This window comes from Balaenoptera physalus (assembly GCF_965194825.1).
Source record: "Balaenoptera physalus genome assembly, chromosome: 19".
NCBI classification, from domain to species: Eukaryota; Metazoa; Chordata; class Mammalia; order Artiodactyla; family Balaenopteridae; genus Balaenoptera; species Balaenoptera physalus.
Genome location: NC_138900.1, coordinates 21,380,690 through 21,398,602, shown reverse-complemented (window position 1 = coordinate 21,398,602; position 17,913 = coordinate 21,380,690). Strand labels below are relative to the sequence as shown.

Below are 17,913 nucleotides of genomic sequence, written 5' to 3'. Positions count from 1 at the left end.
GATTTTGTATCCCCTGTCAAAAATCAATTTACTATAAATGGGAGGATTTATTTTTGAGCTTTTCAATTAAATTCCATTGGTCTATATGTTTATCCTTATGCTAGTCACACAGTGTTTTGATTACTGTAGCTTTTTAGTAAGTTTTGAAATCAGCAAGTATGAGACTTTTCCCAACTTTATCTTTTTCAAGATTGTTTTGGCTATTGAGAATCTATTGCAATTCCATGAGAGTTAGGCTGGGTTTTTGTACTTCTGCAAAAAATGGCATTGAGATTTCATAAAGATTGCTTTGAATCTGTCAGTTCCTTTGAGGAGCATTGTTGTATTAATTTGCTTGGGTTGCTATAGCAAAATACAACAAGAGAAATTTATTTTCTCATAGTTCAGGAGGGTAGAAGTCCAGGATCAAGGTGACAGCAAATTCAGTTTTCAGTGAGAGCTCTCCTTTTGGCTTGTAGATGGCTGCCTTCTCATTATGTCCCCCAGTGGCCTTTCCTCAGTGTATGTGTGTGGAGAGAGTAAGCTCTCTCTTTTTAAAAGGATACTAATCCTATTGGATCAGGGACTCACTTTTATGACCTCATTTAACCTTAATTACTTACATAAAGGACCTATCCCAAATACAGTACACTGAAGGTCAAGGATTCAACATACAAATTTTGGGGAAACACACATTCAGTCCACAATAGTTCTCATCTTAACAATATTAAGTCTTCCAACCCATGAAAATAGATGTCTTTCCATTTATTTGTGTTTTATTTAATTTCTTTTGACAACGTTTTATAGTTTTCAGTGCACAATTCTTATGCCTCCTTGCTTAAATTCATTATGAAATATTTTATTCTTTTTTATGCTAGTGTATGTAAATGTAACTGATTTTTGTCGGTTGATTTTGCATTCTGCAACATTTTTGAGTTTATTACTCTAACATTTTTTTTTTTTCTTGTGGATTCTTTACAGTTTTCTACATATAAGATCATATCATCTACCAATAGAGATAATTTTACATCTTTTCCCAATTTGGCTTCATTTCATTTCCTTATCTTGTCTAATTTCTTTGATTAGAACTTCCAGTACTATGTTGAATAAAAGTGGTAAAAGCAGATATCCTTATCTTATTCCTGATCTCAGAGGAAAAACTTTCAGTCTTTCCCCCTTGAGTATGTTAGATATAGGTTTTTCATGTATGGCCTTTATAATGTTGAGGAGGCTTCTTTCTATTCCTAGTTTATTGAGTGTTTTTATCATAAAGGGATGTTGGATTTTGTCAAGTGCTTTTTTCTGCATCAATTGAGATTAGCATGCAGTTTTTTCCCCTTCCTTCTATTAATGTGGTGTATTATCTTCATTGATTTTCGTATGGTGAACTACCTTTGTGTTCCTGGGATAAATTCCACATGATCGTGGTATATAATCCTTTTAACGTGCTCCTGAATTCAGTATTCAGTGTGTTAGTATTCATTGAGAGGTTTTGCATTTATATTAATAAGGGACATGGTCTGTAGTTTTCTTTTCTTTTGGTGTCTTTGTCTTGCTGAACTCACAGAATGTGTCCCCTCTTCTTCAGTTTTTTGGAAGAGTTTGAGAAGAATTGGTGTTAATTCTTCTTTAAATGTTTTAAATCCACCTTTGAAGCCATCTGGATTTTTCTTTGTTGGGAGGATTTTGATTACTGATTCATTCTCCTTACTTGTTAATGGGCTTTCATAGTTTTCTATTTCTTCTTGAGTCAGTTTTGTTAGTTTTTGTTTTTCTAGGAATTTGTCCATTTCATCTAGGTTATACAATTGTTTATAGTACTCTCCTATAATCCTGTTTATTTCTGTAAAATTGGAATTTTGTCCCACTTCTATTTCTAATTTTAGTAATTGGAGTCTTCTCTCTTTTTCTTAGTTAATCTAGGAAAGGTTGTCAATTTTATTCATCTTTCCAAAGAACCACCTTTGCTTTCATCGATTTTCTCTGTTGTTTTACTATTCTCTGTTTCTCACTAGTCTAATCTTTGCTCTTTCTTCTGCTAGCTTTGGGTTTTGTTTGTTTTTCTCTTTCTAGTTCCTTAAAGTATACAGTTAGGTTATTGATGTATTAGTTTGCTAGGGCTACCATAACAAAATACCACAGACTGGGTGGCTTAAACAGCAGAAATTTATTTTCTCACAGTTCTGGAGGATGGAAGTCCAGGATCAAGGTGTGAAGGGGTTGGCTAACTCTGAGGCCTCTCTCCTTGGCTTGGAGTTGGAGGCCCTCTTGCTGACTCTTCATGTGATTATCCCTCTGTGCATGTATGCCCCTGGCTTTTCTTTGTGTCTCCAAATTTCCTCTTCTTATAAAGACACCAGCCAGATTGGATTTGGGCCCACACTAATGGCCTCATTTTAACTTAATCACATTTAAAGCCCTATCTCCAAGCACAGTCACATTCTGTGGTACTGGGTGTTAGGACTTCCACATGGTAATTTCAAATGGGAAATAATTCAGCCCACAGCACCATCCTTTTACTTTCAACCCTTTTGTGTCTTTCAATCTAAAGTGAGTCTCTTGTAGACAGCACATAGAACCAACTACTTAGAAGATAAATGCACTTACCCTTCTACTAGAGCCGCAGGTGGGTCAGCTTCCCACAGGCACAAGAGCTAAGTGGGTTAGGTTTGAACATCTGAATGAGGGGAAATAGGGTGGGCAGCTGCCAATGTCCATTACAGGGGGCGAAAGTGAGAGCAGGGAGACCAGAGAAGAAGCTACTGAAGTAGCTGAGGATACACAGATGGTGTGGTGCTAGAGCAGTCAGAGACTGCCTGTTTCAGAGGTTGGATATGTAGTGAGGAAAAGAGAGCAATTTACATTTACCATTTGTCCAAATTTTCCTCACTTCTTTCTTTGAAGCAAATGTAAAAAGGGTGTATCTGGACTGGGGAGCTGGCCAGAAGGGAAGAGAAATCTAGCAAGCAGGCACACCAGGGTGAGAACTGCAGCTACCTCCCAGCCCATTGCCATTGCACAATGCTGAAGGAACAGGACCCAACCCCCTGTTAGGTATTAGAGCAGAGATGATTGTTAGGGCAAGGCCAATTCCATTCATTAAGCATTAATTGGGTGCCTACTGTATACAGAGGCTGTAGGAGAGAGAGGTCACAGGAGTTTTGAAATAAGAGGAAAAGTATGGGCAACGTTATCCTTGAAAAGTCTCTTAAATAGCCCATACATAGCAATATGTTAATTAAAGCACAATACCTTTATATAAGGAAAAATTGTGTGTGCAGTAATTAACACATACAAAACTTAATCGCATATTTTAATTCATTAAACAGGCACAGGGAAGAGTTGACTTTGCTAAAATTAAATATGCTTATGAACCAGCACTAGTGCACGAATTAAGCTCCTACCGCCAGATGCAGCGCTCAACGACTGGGGGCATTAGGGGGACACAAGGCTAAGACAGGGCTCATCTCCGTGAATTGAGCATCGATCTTCCCTAGAACGAAAGCTTCCAAAGGGCTACAGTGCAGCTTAGCCTCCGGATAAGCCAGCCGCCGCCGCGCCGCTCCTGCGCCACGCGATCACCGGGGGCGTGACGAAGGGCGGAGGCTGCGTGCGCTTCCCAGCGTGCCGCGCTGGGCGGGGCGAGGGGCGGGACCTACGGGGGAGGTGCGGAGGAGGAGCGGCCGCCACAGGACGTCTGACTCGGCCCAGCCACTGGATCGGGGCTTCTCGCCATCGACGGCCGGCCTGTTGCTCCAAGCCCGCGGCGGCGGGGGCGCCGGCGGCGGCGGGCGGCATGCGCGTGTGAGATGCGGCCGCGGGCAGCCCGGACGCGAGCAGCTGCCGCCGCGGTAGCAGAGAAGTGGGGCGCGGCCTCCTCAGCGCGGGGCGCGCAGTGCATGAGGGCAAGCACGCGGGCGCTGGGCAGCCGCCGGCCACGCCGCCTTCATAAACACTTGTTTAGGACTCGTTCGCCCCGCTGAGGCCCCGGCGCCCCGCCATGGAGGCCCCGTCCGACCCCGGGCCCCACGCCTCGGCCTCGGCTTCGGCCGCGGCGCCGCTGCGCGCCCCAGAGGTGGCGCGGCTCCGCGAGGAGCAGGAAAAGGTAACAGGCCGCGCTCCGTCCCGCGCTTCCGCCGGCGGTCTCGGGAGGCGCCCTCGCCCAGGCGCGTCCTCGGCGCCCCGTTCCCCCTCCACGGGGCTGGGGGCTGACCCCCGCTCGCCCCGGCCGACCCCGTCCTGCCCTCGGTGGGCCGCAGCCCTTTGGTCCCGGCCTAGCTCACCCCGGACCCCGAACGGGGGAGGAGCATAGCCTCCAGGCCTGGAAAGCGTGTTGGGGAAACTTTTGTCACGTGCTTTCGTTGTCTTGTCTGGAGCACTTTGACCTTCGAAGGGAGGGGAGGGTTGGGGAAAAGAGATGCGATAATCTGTTTAACTTGTGTATGAAAGTGAGTTTTTAATCTTAATGCGTACAACAGTGCGTGGGAATATTCTCGGTGAAGGACAGGCTGTGAATGAATAGTTCACCTTATTTTTTTTTTTTAGCTTGTTACCTCATCGTTGGTAAAATGTATAGTCTTTGTTGCTCTTTATCTGATTGCACTTAAAAGTTTTACTAGGTTTGTAATGCTAACGCTTCATGTGCAGCTTCAGCTTTGGTTTAGTATTTGTCATGATAGAATGCTGTTTTATTAAATTTTAACTTCAATTATATAAATGAGTTTTAATCTACCAGTAAAGAGGAAGGAACGTTTTGTATTTCCTAATGGGATTGTATATGAACAAGTATACCAATCTAAGAAATACAGTGTTATTGTTTAATCTGAGATTTTTTTCCCTTTGGATTCTGTATCATTTGTTTCTCACTATCTTTGAAATTCTTATTTGGAAAGGCAACGTTTCATTTACTTAAAATGTGTCATATTGAGAGTATCATGGTTATAAAGGTTAGGAAGTTGTTTAAAAACTATAAACACTGGGAATTCCTAACTTTTTTTATTGAGCATTTCTGTATAAAAATGACTACTTACATAGGTATACAAACATACCCAGTTTAGCTAGATAAGGGACTTTTTTTATAGAACTTAAATCCTGGTTTGCTTGGAAATAACCTGTCAGGATGAATTGTGGGAACCTTTCCTACTTTGTTCTGGTTGTTCTAAATTATTTTGTGCGTTGGATTTCCCTTTCTGAGAGCCGTTTTTTTTCTAATACCATATACAATGGTTGGGTTTTGAACTTGGCTTTCCTCAAGTTGGGGGTTTAAAAATTCAGGTTCGGTGCGTTTAAATTGTAGACAATGTGTTTTTTTGTTTTTTTTTTTTTTCTTTAAGAGAAGAATAAAGAAAGAAGAAAAAACAGCCCTTCATGAAACCAATTTGTTCATTTTTGGCAAAAACTATTTACATTTTTTAGTCTTTTAGAAAATGTGAAACAGACCCTCAGAAGATGGTGTTCCCATTGTCTTTCTTTCTGTAGAGGAATTAACTCCTCCTTCATAGTATGATGTTTGCATACTGCTGACTTGATATGTTTTCTCCTGTTTGGCATGTTAAAAAGAGAAATCCTTGGTTTTATTCTGATGTTAGTGTGTCTGAAATACAAAGGATACGGTTTGGGGGTGCTCTGAACAGCTTTCTGGTATGGTATCCAGTTGCATTTGAAAACTGCCTTCTCAGTTACGGTCCTACGGGAACCTGGATGACAGTTTTCAGTAGACATTGAGTATGGTACCAAATTACTTCTCTGTGCTGTGTTAATGTTATTTTGGCACATAAAATAAGCATGTGTATGTCTGTCATGGGTATGTAAAATCATTCCCAGTTCATGATAAAGTCCCTCAGTAAATGGCCTAGACTGTATTTTAACGGATCTGCTTCAGTGGACAGGAGAGACCCATGAGGCCACAAAATAAACTGGTTAGATAGCTATCCTTTAATTATAGTTCAGTATAGGAAAACTTTATCTAGTAAATAGTCAGTAAATAAATAAGTAAATAAATCAGTCAAATTTTGTGAGGGACTTTAGGCTTTAAAACCAACGCAGCAGCTGTAGGAGTACAGTGAACTTTAGTAAGTGGAAGTGTTGGGACATTCTTGGAAGGAAAAGGAAAAATTGTCATAGGAGTTTTATAGTATAGCAGTTAGTATTTCTTTATGTAAGTGTAATTAAATGTGTTTTAGGACTTGCCTTTCCCTACCAGGGTTCTGTGAGAGAATTAAATCCTGACGAAAATTATTTGAATGACTATTTTTTCAGTTTTGCCTGGGATGGTAGCTACCTAGTAGGCTCTAGATGCAGAGGAGAGAAGTGAATTCTTTATATGCAATGGATACCTTAGTTTCAGGGCATTATTTTCTCTGGGAACCTTAAGAATGGCTGCTAGGTAAAGTGGTTTAAATGTTGCTCATCAATTTTTTGCTTCTTAATTCAGATAAGGAGTATAACACGTTTTATCTTGGTTCCTCTCTCTGTTTTTTCCTTGTTTATCCTTTGGAGCACTGAATAACAAGGGAAAAAAATTAGTAACCTAAGGAAAAAGACAAAGGGGGGCATGAAAGATCCACAACTTCAGTAAATGACAACATCTGTAGTAAATGGACAGGATCAAATATTTGAATATTGTTCTCATTTTTGGCATTAATGCTGACATTTTCAAAAAAATATTTTTTGGTTAAAACTTCTGTTTATTTCTTTTTTTTTTAAATCTAGCAAAAAGACATGTACAGAAAGGTTCCCTGCAGGTTTGTTTGTAATAATGAAAAAGCTAAAAATTCAACATAAGGGGATTGGTATGAGGAGATTTTATGCAGTCATTAAAAATTGTAGAACACTGTGTGGTGTGGTTAGTTATGTTTATATGTATATAAATATTCACACAGTTTATATAGGAAAATGCACCACTAAATGTTTTAAAAGCACACAATTTCATTTCTTATTTTACCTAAAAGTGAGTGAATTGAATGGGATTTTTTTTTTTCAAGAAAGGCTATTGATAAAACTTAATTAATTTTAATGAAAGATGGGATGTTGTATCTTTAATTGCTAAATATTTTCTGCTCCTGACAAATGGCTTTTGGCTGGTTTGAACACCAGTTAGGCAGGTTTGTTTCTTATTCCAGAGCGGATGGGTACAATTTATTCAGATATCTGTTCCCCGAGTGGTTTCCTTTTCTCTTTTCCTTGGAGATGTTGTTTACTGTTAATTCTCTATCCAAAGATACAGGGACAAGAGGGAACTTGGATCATCTTTTTTTTCCCCCTCTTTTCTTTTAACTAAATCTGTTTTTGCCAATAGGAGTAAAGTATTTGGTGGAAAAAATGGAATCTACTTAGAAGCCTCTCTGGACTGATCTATGCCGTAAAAGTTAAACCTAGGACTGCAGTGGAGTGTCTTGGGCTGTTCTAGGGAAGTTTCCTCATACTAAGATCTTGTTAAATCTGGTTCTGTCTTTGAATTACATTATTGAAATACTGGTTTCTTGGCTAAGGTGATGTTTCTATCCGTGTTTTATATCTCCAGATACTATTATCTTTAACAGAACTATTGAGATTCTGCTATATAGTATTGTGGAAAAAGTGGTATATAGTATTGTTTTCCTAGGTTTATTTGCAGGATAATGGTAACTTTGGAAAATTCATGAGGATAATATTATTTAGTTTATTATAATTATAACTGAGTGGCTCATGTAATTTGGAATTTTGGAATAACTTATACTTTCTTGATATAGAACCTGGGGAATTAAATGCATTAAGAGTAAATATTTCAAATTTTTGTAAAGCAGAACAGCTAATTTAACTTTGGTTTGCATATTTCTTAGATAAACTGCACATAGTTTAGGAAACTGTCAGTCATGTACTCCATACCACAGGTATTGTTCTTCTTTCCAAGCCCAGAATCCAAGCATATAATTTTTCAGCAGATATTTATTGAGTACCTGCTACCTGCCAGATTGTACCTACTTAATGCCTTCTTCCTCTGCTGAGGATGCAGTAGTGAACAAAATAAAGTCTTTGTTTTCACAGGGATCACATTCTAGTGGTAAAGATATGGAATAGGCACATTTAAAATGACAGAGGGTTTGTGATAGGTAAGGAGCTGTACTAGATCATTGTTAAAGATTTTGGTTTTTATTTTTGTGAGATGAGAAACCATTGGAATGTGTTTTGAGAATCATACTAATCTTAAATGACAAGAATCCATTTGTCATGCATGAAGGGAGGAATGATGGGATTATGGGATTGCATTGTATAGAATAGATTTTTTTGTGTGCCAGGCATTGTGATAGATGTTTACAAATTTGATGTTAGAGTCTTCATTAACTCTCTTAATTTTTCAGGTGAACAATTTAGGTTGTTTCTAGTTTTTGCCCTGAACTTTCTTATGGAGTATTTGTGTCTTCAATTTTGCTTATAATGCTTGTTTTTCAAAGTGCTTATGCCAATTTACATTCCTATCAGCAGTGGTGAAAGTTCCAGCTATTCCACGTCCTCATCACCACTTGGTACTGTCTATCCTTTTCATATTTGTTAGCCATTCTAGTTAATGACTAATGAATGAGGTTGATAACCTTTTCAGGTATTTATTGGCTATTTGCATTTTTTTTGTAAAATAAAATGCTTTTTCTAAATTGAGTAGTTATAAGTAGTTTATTGAAGAATGTGTTTTTGATCTTTCTAATGTAGTTCTTTTCTTTTATCATTTTTTTTTTAAACACTGATTATTATTATTATTTTTTATTATTATTATTTTTGGCTGTGTTGGGTCTTCGTTTCTGTGCGAGGGCTTTCTCTAGTTGCGGCGAGCGGGGGCCACTCTTCATCGCGGTGCGCGGGCCTCTCACTATCGCGGCCTCTCGTTGCGGAGCACAGGCTCCAGACGCGCAGGCTCAGTAGTTGTGGCTCACGGGCCTAGTTGCTCCGTGGCATGTGGGATCTTCCCAGACCAGGGCTCGAACCCGTGTCCCCTGCATTGGCAGGCAGATTCTCAACCACTGCGCCACCAGGGAAGCCCTTATCATTTTTAAGAAAGGCAGAGTTGTAAGAATATTTGCTTACAGCCAAAGATACATTTTGTAGCTAAATGGGTTTTCAGAACTCATAACTTGTGAGTTATATTTTATTTTAAAAGTTTGTTTTTGGTTGTTGTTAGTGATTAATATCATGCCAGTCATGTGCCATGAGAAGAAACAACTTTGGTTTTAGTCTTTTATTAGTAAACATTCTAATATAGTATTTCAAGGGGAGAAGATCCATATTCATTGTGTTAGGCCTCTCCAGATTGGAGTATAAGACAAGAATAGTTCCAAAACACTGATGGGGAAAGGGAGAAGAAGGTGCACGGGGTCTAAGCTGTGATCATAACTGTTTGATTTTGTTCTCCTAATGTTGTCAGGTTGGGTTTTAAAATCTTTTAGCTTGTATCATTCTTGCCTTCATCTCCAGATTAGTGAGTCTAGATCTTTTTAGTCTGTCCTAAGGCAGTTTTTCTTTGTTTTTCTTTTTTTTTTTTTTTAAAGTAGCTTTTTATTTTCAAAAATTGTAAAACAACAGAAAAGTTTAAAGAATAGTTTGAGTCATCAATCCTGTTTTGTCTCATTTGCCTTTTCTTTCTCTTTCTGTATTTTCTTTTCTTTTTTTCCTTGTAGAACCATTTGAAAGTAAATCGCAGATATTATCATGTCCTAATACTTAACCACATATCATTTTGGAGCAAGGTCATTCTTCTACATAATCATATCTTTTTTTTCACCCAAGAAATGAACATTGACATGCAATAATATTATTTAGCATATTCAGATTTCCTCAGTTTTTCTAAAAGTGTTCTTTATAACATTTTTCAATCCAATATCCAATCACAGGCTGCATTTAGCGTCTTATCTCTTTAATTTCCTTTCATCTGAAACAGTCCCTCTACATTCTTTTGTCTTTATGAAATTGGTATTTTTGAAGAGTTTACAACAGTTTACTTATAGAATGCCCACAATTTAGAGATGTCTGATGAATGTACTCATGAAGAAACAGAATTAAATAATCATTTTTGGCAAGAATAATACATAGTTGATGATGACTTCCTATTGCATCACAGCAGGAGACATACGGTGTTACTTTATTCTATTATTGGTGTTGCTAATTACTTGTTTAAGATGGTACCTGCGATATCTCTTCACCTTAGGTACCTGTTCCCTTGTGTAAGGAATAAGAACTTTAAAAGTATTTATTAAATACTTGAAGACATTGTAAATATCCTGTTCCCCAGCAACCCTTTACCATGGATGATCCTTGCCTGAATCAATTATTATATCGGTGTTTGCAAATTAGTGGTTTTCTAACCATCTATGTTTATAACTGGCATTTTTCTGTAAAGAGGAGCCCTTTCCCCCCTCTTAGTATTAGTGTAGACCCTTTTTATTTGTTTTTTAATTCAGTGTGTTATAATTTTTCATTTTTCCTTTTGATGCTCGAATTGTCCTAAATTTGGCCAGTGGGAGCCCCTTCAAGCTGACTCCTGCATCCTTTTGTCATTTCTCATTATCCTTTGGTCATTACCTTTTTTTCTGGCACAAGGTGTCCCAGGCTTACCTTGTAGCTTTCTTGTCTTAGTTCTGAAATTGACTGTTTCCTCAAAGAGCCCTGGTTCTTTTTAATGAGAAATGCTAAGAAACCTAGATCTGGGCCCAAGTTGTGCTCATTGCCACTGGGATATTATTGCATCAAGGCCCTTTCAGTGGACAGTGCTAAGAAATGTATTAACCTTCAGTATACCAGGAAGAATAGTCATCACCATTTACCATCTAGGTCCAAGAGATCTTTTTACTTTTTATTTTTTAAAGTAATTTTTACAAGTAATGTACAGAAGTAAGGATAAGGGACAGTGAAACCCATTTTTATTGGATATTTTAATAAGAATTTAAACACAGCAGTCTTCTTTGTATTAAGTAAAGTTTGGTGCACAAAGATCATAAGAGATTTAAGAATATTGCCACATGTCTTTTTAGAAAAATGTCCAAGTTCTTGTTGCAGACTGTTACATGGTGAAGTTCTTCTTGTTGAATGACTAAGTGGGTGGGAATACCCTCCTTTTTTTTTTTTCTTAGAAGTATATTGTTCATTTATTGATTCTTTTTTTCTCCTCCTTCAAGTCAGTCCCCCTTTATTCAACATCTGCTATATTCAAATATATATATGTAGTTCTCTTCCTGGTTGGCCTGGTCTGTTCTAGAACTTAAGGAGGTACAAAGATAAACCATTTACATAATTCCTGCTTTCAAAACTCATTTCCAGTGCCTCAGGGTTTTCCTTCCCAATCTCTGTCCTCAAGAAGCCTAAAAACTTGTAGGAGTGGAAAAAAATAGAATTTAGAGATCTTTTTTTTCAGCAATCTTTATTTATTATGATAAAATATGTATAAAATAAAAATTGCCATTTTAACCAGTTTTAAGTGTAGTGTTCAGTGAGATTAATTACATTCACTGTGATGCAGCCATCACTTTTACTTGAAGGTTAATGTAGGATGAACTCCCAGATGGAGAACTCTTGGCTGTCCTACCATCAGCTCTGCCTTGCTCTATGGTTATCAATTTTCCCCAGATCAAGAGTAGGCAGGTACAGGTAGTGGACTCACAGCGTTTGACCTCAACTGGTTTTTCTAAGTTATTTTGTACATTTTTCAGCAGCGAAACCAAACTGGGTCTTCAGGCTTTATTTCTGTTTCTTGCAAGGGAAGAGCTTTTATACCATTGGACATGTTTTGGTTTTTCCTCAATGAGAATTTTAACCCTCTTTTGTATTATTTCTACAATAATTTGTAAAGCTGTTTATTTTTAACTGCTTTTTTTTTAACTCTTTGGGTCAACTTTTTTATACTGCACTTACTTGTCAAAATATCGATACATAATACTGGTAAAATCTTTTTTTGTTTCTAATGAAACAAATTATTGAGACTTTTTTCTCTTTTAACAGGATGGAGTGAGGGTAACTTGTATCAATTAGCTAAATTAACCAAACTCTTCAGAATATTTAGATTTAGAGATCATAGAAACTACTGGTAGTCAAACTTTTTTTTTTTTAAGGCACAGAGCTTTCTTCATTAAAATAAAACCTTATTCAAAAACCCAATATGTAAAACAGATGAAAGCTAAGTTACTCTGCTTTAATGAGGGAGAAATTGTGTGTGTGGAGGGGCTGGGAGGGGGATGAGTATCTCTGTTCCTTGCACCCACTTTCAGTAGCTGCCAGGGAAGTGGTCCAAGGAACTAAACTAAACTTAACCAGTGTTTTAGTCTAACTTCTGATTTCACAGATGGGGAACTGAGACCTAGTGCCCAATTCTCCCCTCCCTTGAGCCCCTGGTAATCTCTAATCTACTTTCTTTCTATATGAATTTGCCAATTCTAGATATTTCATAGATGTAGAATCGTACAATACTTGTCCTTTTGTGACTGGTTTAATGTTTTCAAGGTTCATCTGTGTTGTGGCACGTATTACAACTTTACTCCTTTTTATGGCTGAATAATATTCCATTGTATGCATATACCACGTTTTGTTTATCCATTCGACTGTTGATGAGCACATGGATTGTTTCCACTTTTTTACTCTTGGAATAATGTGGCTATGAATGTTGGTGTACGAGTTATCTGTTATAGTCCCTGTTTTCAGTTCTTCGGGATATATACCCAGGAGTGGAAATGCTGAGTCATAAGGTAATACTATGTTTAACTTTTTGAGGAACTGCCAAACTGTTTTCCACAGTGTTGGCACAGTTTTACATTCCCACCAGCAATGTATGAGGTTTCCAATTTCTCCACGTCCTTGTCAACACTTTGCTTTTTTTTTTTTTTTTGGAAAAGAGCTATCCTAATAGGTGTTAACCTCATTGACCTATTGTGATTTTGATTTGTATTTCTCTAATGAAAAAGGAAAGGATGTTGAGCATCTTTTCATGTGTGTTTTTTTGGTTTTTTTTTTGGGCTGTGCTGGGTCTTAGTTGCAGTACATGGGATCTTCATGGGGCATGTGGGATCTTTAGTTGTGGCATGCATATGGGATCTAGTTCCCTGACCAGGGATCGAACTCCGGACCCCTCCATTGGGAGCACGGAGTCTTACCCAGTGGACCACCAGGGAAGTCCCTTTTCATGTGTTTATTGTCCATTTTTGTATTTTCTTCGGAGAAATGTCTATTTAAGTCCTTTGCCTACTTTTAAATTGCGTTGTCTTTTTGTTGTTGAGTTGTAGTTCTTTATTTATTCTCGGTATTTAAACCCTTTTCAGATGTATGATTTACAAATATTTTCTACCATACTATATGCTATCTTTTCACTTTAATGATAATGTCCTTTGATGTACAAAAGTTTTTTTTTTAATTTTTAGTTTTTATTTTAATTTATTTACTTTCTGGCTGCGTTGGGTCTTCATTGCTGTGCGTGGGCTTTCTCGTTGTTGCGAGCAGGGGCTACTGTTCGTTGTGGTGCGTGGGCTTCTCATTGCGGTGGCTTCTCTTGTTGCGGAGCACGGGTTCTAGGTACATGAGCTTCAGTAGTTGTGGCACACGGGCTCAGTAGTTGTGGCTCACGGGCTCTAGAGTGTAGGCTCAGTAGTTGTGGCACACGGGCTTAGTTGCTCCACGGCATGTGGGATCTTCTTGGACCAGGGCTTGAACCTGTGTCTCCTGCATTGGCATGCAGATTCTTAACCACTGTGCCACCAGGGAAGTTCCAAGTTTTTTAATTTTGATGAAGTCCAGTATATCTATTTTTTCTTTTTTTGCTCCTGCTTTTGGTATCATATGTAGGAACCCATTGCCAAATCCAAGTTCATGAAGATTTACACCTAGGTTTTCTTCTGAGAGTTTTATGATTTTAGCTCTTATTTTTAGGTCATTGATCAACTTTGAGTTAATTTTGTTTATTACTCATTGATTGTTGAGTTTTAAGAAAATTCACCTAGGATATTGTCGTCTGAAGACTCATAATCTAAGATTTAATTTATATTAATATTTTCACCATCATCTGTATCTAGTTGTGCTATCCAAAATGGTGGCCACTAACTACATGTGGCTATTAAGTTTAAAATTCTAATTAAGTAAAATTTAAAAAATTAAGTTTCTCAGTCATAATAACCACATTTCAAGTGCTCAATAGCCACCTGTGACCATTGGCTATTGCATTGGACAGTGCTGACTTTGAAGATTTCTGTCATCAAAGAAAATTCTATTGGACAGTGCTGGTGAAGAGAGCTGCTATCTTTTTTATTCATAGTTTAATTTGTTTAACAATTGTGAAGTGTCTTTTTCTGTCACTTTTCTTCTCCTTCGCATTATGGACAGAAAATGAAAATTTCTGAATTGTCAACTGTGTTTGAAAGCTAAAACCAGACTACAAAGATGGTGTCTTCTTCAGTCTTTTACACTTTTTTGAAAGATGATGCAGTACTTTGGTCAATGCAGTAAGAAAACTGAAGAATGATTTTTACTATTGATAGCATATTCCTTCTAGATGATTCCATGATTCCTCAATTACTTGTTATATAGTTTTCTTTAAGCATAGTTTGGGAAAATTGATGAGTAATCATGAAATCATTATTAGGGTGATGAAACAAGATGCAGGAAATATATAATCAGTAGGATCCTATAATGTGTCTTAGGTTTATGAAGAGGTTCAGTGTACTCATATATAATTGCAAGATAGAATGAGTTTTAGACTTTTTTTTTAAGTAAGTAAATTTTCTCTTTATTCTTTGCAGTATCTCAGAGAATAGAAGTCATGAAATATCAATCCTTTCAAATAGTTAGAACTGTTCAAAAACAAACTAAAAGCTAAAATTGGGTTCAGTGGATCCTGATACTTTGCATTCAAGTACATTACCACAAAATTCTTCAACTACTCCCATCTGCATTTGAATCTCCCTTTTTCTGTAGTGAAACCTTGTTCTCAACAACATCTATATTTATTCGTTTCCTTTATTCCACAGTATACACAAAATAGTTTTAGAATTACTACATTGATACCACTGCCAACAGCAAACCTATGAGTGAAGTTCATGATTTCATTGCAGTTCAATTTGTTCTTGCAGAGTTAACCCCCTTGGAGTATGCAGTTAGGTAATGATCTCAAAAGTTACTTGAATTTTTTTTTTTTTTCTGTGCAGTTATATCTTGGATTTGATATACAGTTTGTATTGAATTTTAGTGTTTGCTTTTTTATCAGTTTGACTTTATGAGTCTGTAAAACATTTGCATTGTTAAAAATCACAACTATATCAAAAGGTATGGTGAGGTAATTCATTCCCGTCCCTGCTCCTACCTTCCCCTATCGGTAATCTTTACATTAATTTCTAGTTTATCCTTCCTGTATTTCTTGAAAAATAAATACTAAAATATGCTCTCTTATCCCCCCTCCACCTTCTTATACAAAAAGTAGCATATTATATTTGCCCCTCGATTTTCTCATTAAATGATACATCTGGGAGTCTTTGGTTCACAGAGATCTTTCTCATCATATTTTGTGGTTGCATAGTACTCAGGTATATTATCAGGTATTCATCTGGTATCTTACTGATGGGCATTTTGGTGGTTTTCAGTTTTTTGATAGTACTAATAATGTTGCAGTGAATCACTCTGTGCGTATGTGAAGTGACTTCAGGTGAAGTCCTCAAGGTGGTTTAGTGGTCAGAAGGTAAACTGGTTTAGCTTTATAAGCCATATATAATCACCTTTTTGAAGAATTGGTTCTAACTTTCAGTTTAGTCTACAGCATTAAATAAAAAGAGGTAAGAGGACTCGATGTTCAAAAACTAGAGAACAGTGTTTTGAGTTCCTTGAATTGGCTATTTCTTGTGATCTCCACAGCCATTTTCAAGTTATCATGTTTTACTTGGAGGCTGGTCCTGGTGGTTCCACTCTTGCTCCCCTTCTACCTTTTTTCCAGAGCTGTCTCTCTTTTTCTGGCAATGTAAATCGAATTATGTAATTTTGTCACTCTCTCTACTGCTTATAATCCTTTGGTGGCTTCCCACTGTACTTAAGAGTGAAATCCAGGGTTATTAAAATGTGATTTGAGACGCTTGTGTTGTTGGGCTCATCTCTTTCTAGGTTAATTTCAGGGTACTCCCTACTTACTCTACCTTAAGATAATGACATGTTTTGGGGGACAGTACCCTAAATGTGTTTGTTTAAAAAAACTTTCTTTTCTCCTCCCTTTCTTTCTTTCGTTTGCTCGTTTGTTCTAGAAATCCTAATACAGTATAGCAAACAGTAACCCATTTAATGTACGGATTTGGCCATTATTCCTTATCCTTTGATTTCCTGATTTTATGAACCGAGTAATATTAAAGTTATTGAAAATGAGTGCTTTTTCACAAAGAACAAAAAGACAAAACTGAGTTACGTGTCAGGCACTGTCCTAGATACTGCGATACACAAGGTTTCTTTTCTGCCCTCAAGGGACTTAAAATTTGTATGGAAACATGTTAACAGAAAACTTAATGCAGTGTGATAATTGCTCTCTTTCTAATTGTTTGCTTTTCATCCTACTGTAAACTAGGTGCTACCTCTGTCTTTTCATTGAAATTACTCTACCTAAAGTTTTTATTATATTTCACTTGCCAAATTCAGTGGACCATTTCGCAGATCTGGCCTTACTTGGCCTCTGTGCTTTATTTGAAACTTTTATTGTTCCCTGGTAAACTCTTGAAACTCTCTGTACCATAGGAACTTTTGTGACTCTACTTTTTTATGGCTCTTTCTCTATTCCTACTTAGTCTCCTTAGTGTCTTCATCTAATGCTTAAATGTTGGTGATCCCTGTGCTTTACATCACTGACAGTCATCTCTTCTTACTCTGCATGTCCTCAAATACTCCTATATGCACTCTGCTCTCCCAGACCTGTTGCCTGTTGGGCAGCTTCACTTGGATGGCCCACAAGAAGCTCAATTTCATTTACTAAAGTTAACTTATTATCTTTGTCCCTAATGTACATGCTGTACATACTCATCCTGATTCTGGGCAACATTATTCAAACCAGAGTCTTTTCAGCCTCCCTGATCCATCTTTTAATTTACTAGATCTTGTCAATTGTTTCTTTCTGTCTTTTTTACTTTAATTTTTATTTAATTTTATTTGTTGGCGGCGCTGTGTGGCTTGCAGGATCTTAGTTCCCCAAGCATTGAAGCCGGGCCACCACAGTGATAGTGCTGAGTCCTAACCACTGGACCACCAGGGAATTCCCTGTCAGTCCTTTCTATGTAATCCATACCTTGTATCTTAAGGCACTAATAGCTTGTCTTAATTAGGTTCTTACTCAAAAAATAATATTTCAGATTTTTCAGTTAAATGTTACTATGTCTTTTGATATTGTCAGTCTTTGTTAACATTCTGATGTTACCTGATTGTGTTTTTATTTTTATAGTTCTAATCTGTGAACACGTTATATCTCTATTTAGGGTCTTTAAATTTTCTCATCTGTCACTTAGTTGGAGTTTGTCTACTCATTTTACCACGTTTTCCACTTGTCACATTTTTTTTTATTCCTTTATTTCTCTTCCTTTTGTGTTAGTAAAATATCTGCATTCTATTTTAAACTCTCTTAGCTTTATAGTTGTATGGTTTTTATTTTCCTTTTAGTTATTATCCTAGAGACTACAATATCTCTTTTTTTCTTATTACAGTCTACCTTAAATTAGTAGGAAATTATTCATAAATCTTCTGAAATTTTGCTGCTTAGGAAATTATTCAGATAATCTTTTGATGGCTTAATTTCATGAACCAACCCTCCCTTATTTGTGCTATTGTCATATATTTTACTTCTACAATGTTTCTGTAACTCCCTCCACCCCCAAAATTAGGCTTATTATTCTTTTAAACATTCTATTTTAATTTTTATTTAGTTCTGAGCTGGGAGGTGATTTTTTTTTCCAACACTTTAAAGATACCATTCCA

The 17,913-nt window shown here is 37.3% G+C and overlaps 1 protein-coding gene across 2 annotated transcripts in view; it reads left to right on the top strand.

Moving 5' to 3' along the window:
- The first annotated feature begins 3,632 nt into the window (after positions 1–3,632).
- The window catches only part of URI1 (URI1 prefoldin like chaperone), a 64,753-nt gene continuing 50,472 nt past the window's right edge, over positions 3,633–17,913 (top strand). For both annotated transcript variants that reach the window (XM_082437653.1, XM_082437652.1), the window contains exon 1: positions 3,633–4,084. Coding sequence is in view for 1 of the 2 variants with exons in the window: in XM_082437652.1 (XP_082293778.1) it covers positions 3,980–4,084 (105 nt within the window). In the remaining variant the exon portion in view is untranslated. The remainder of the gene's footprint in view (positions 4,085–17,913) is intronic.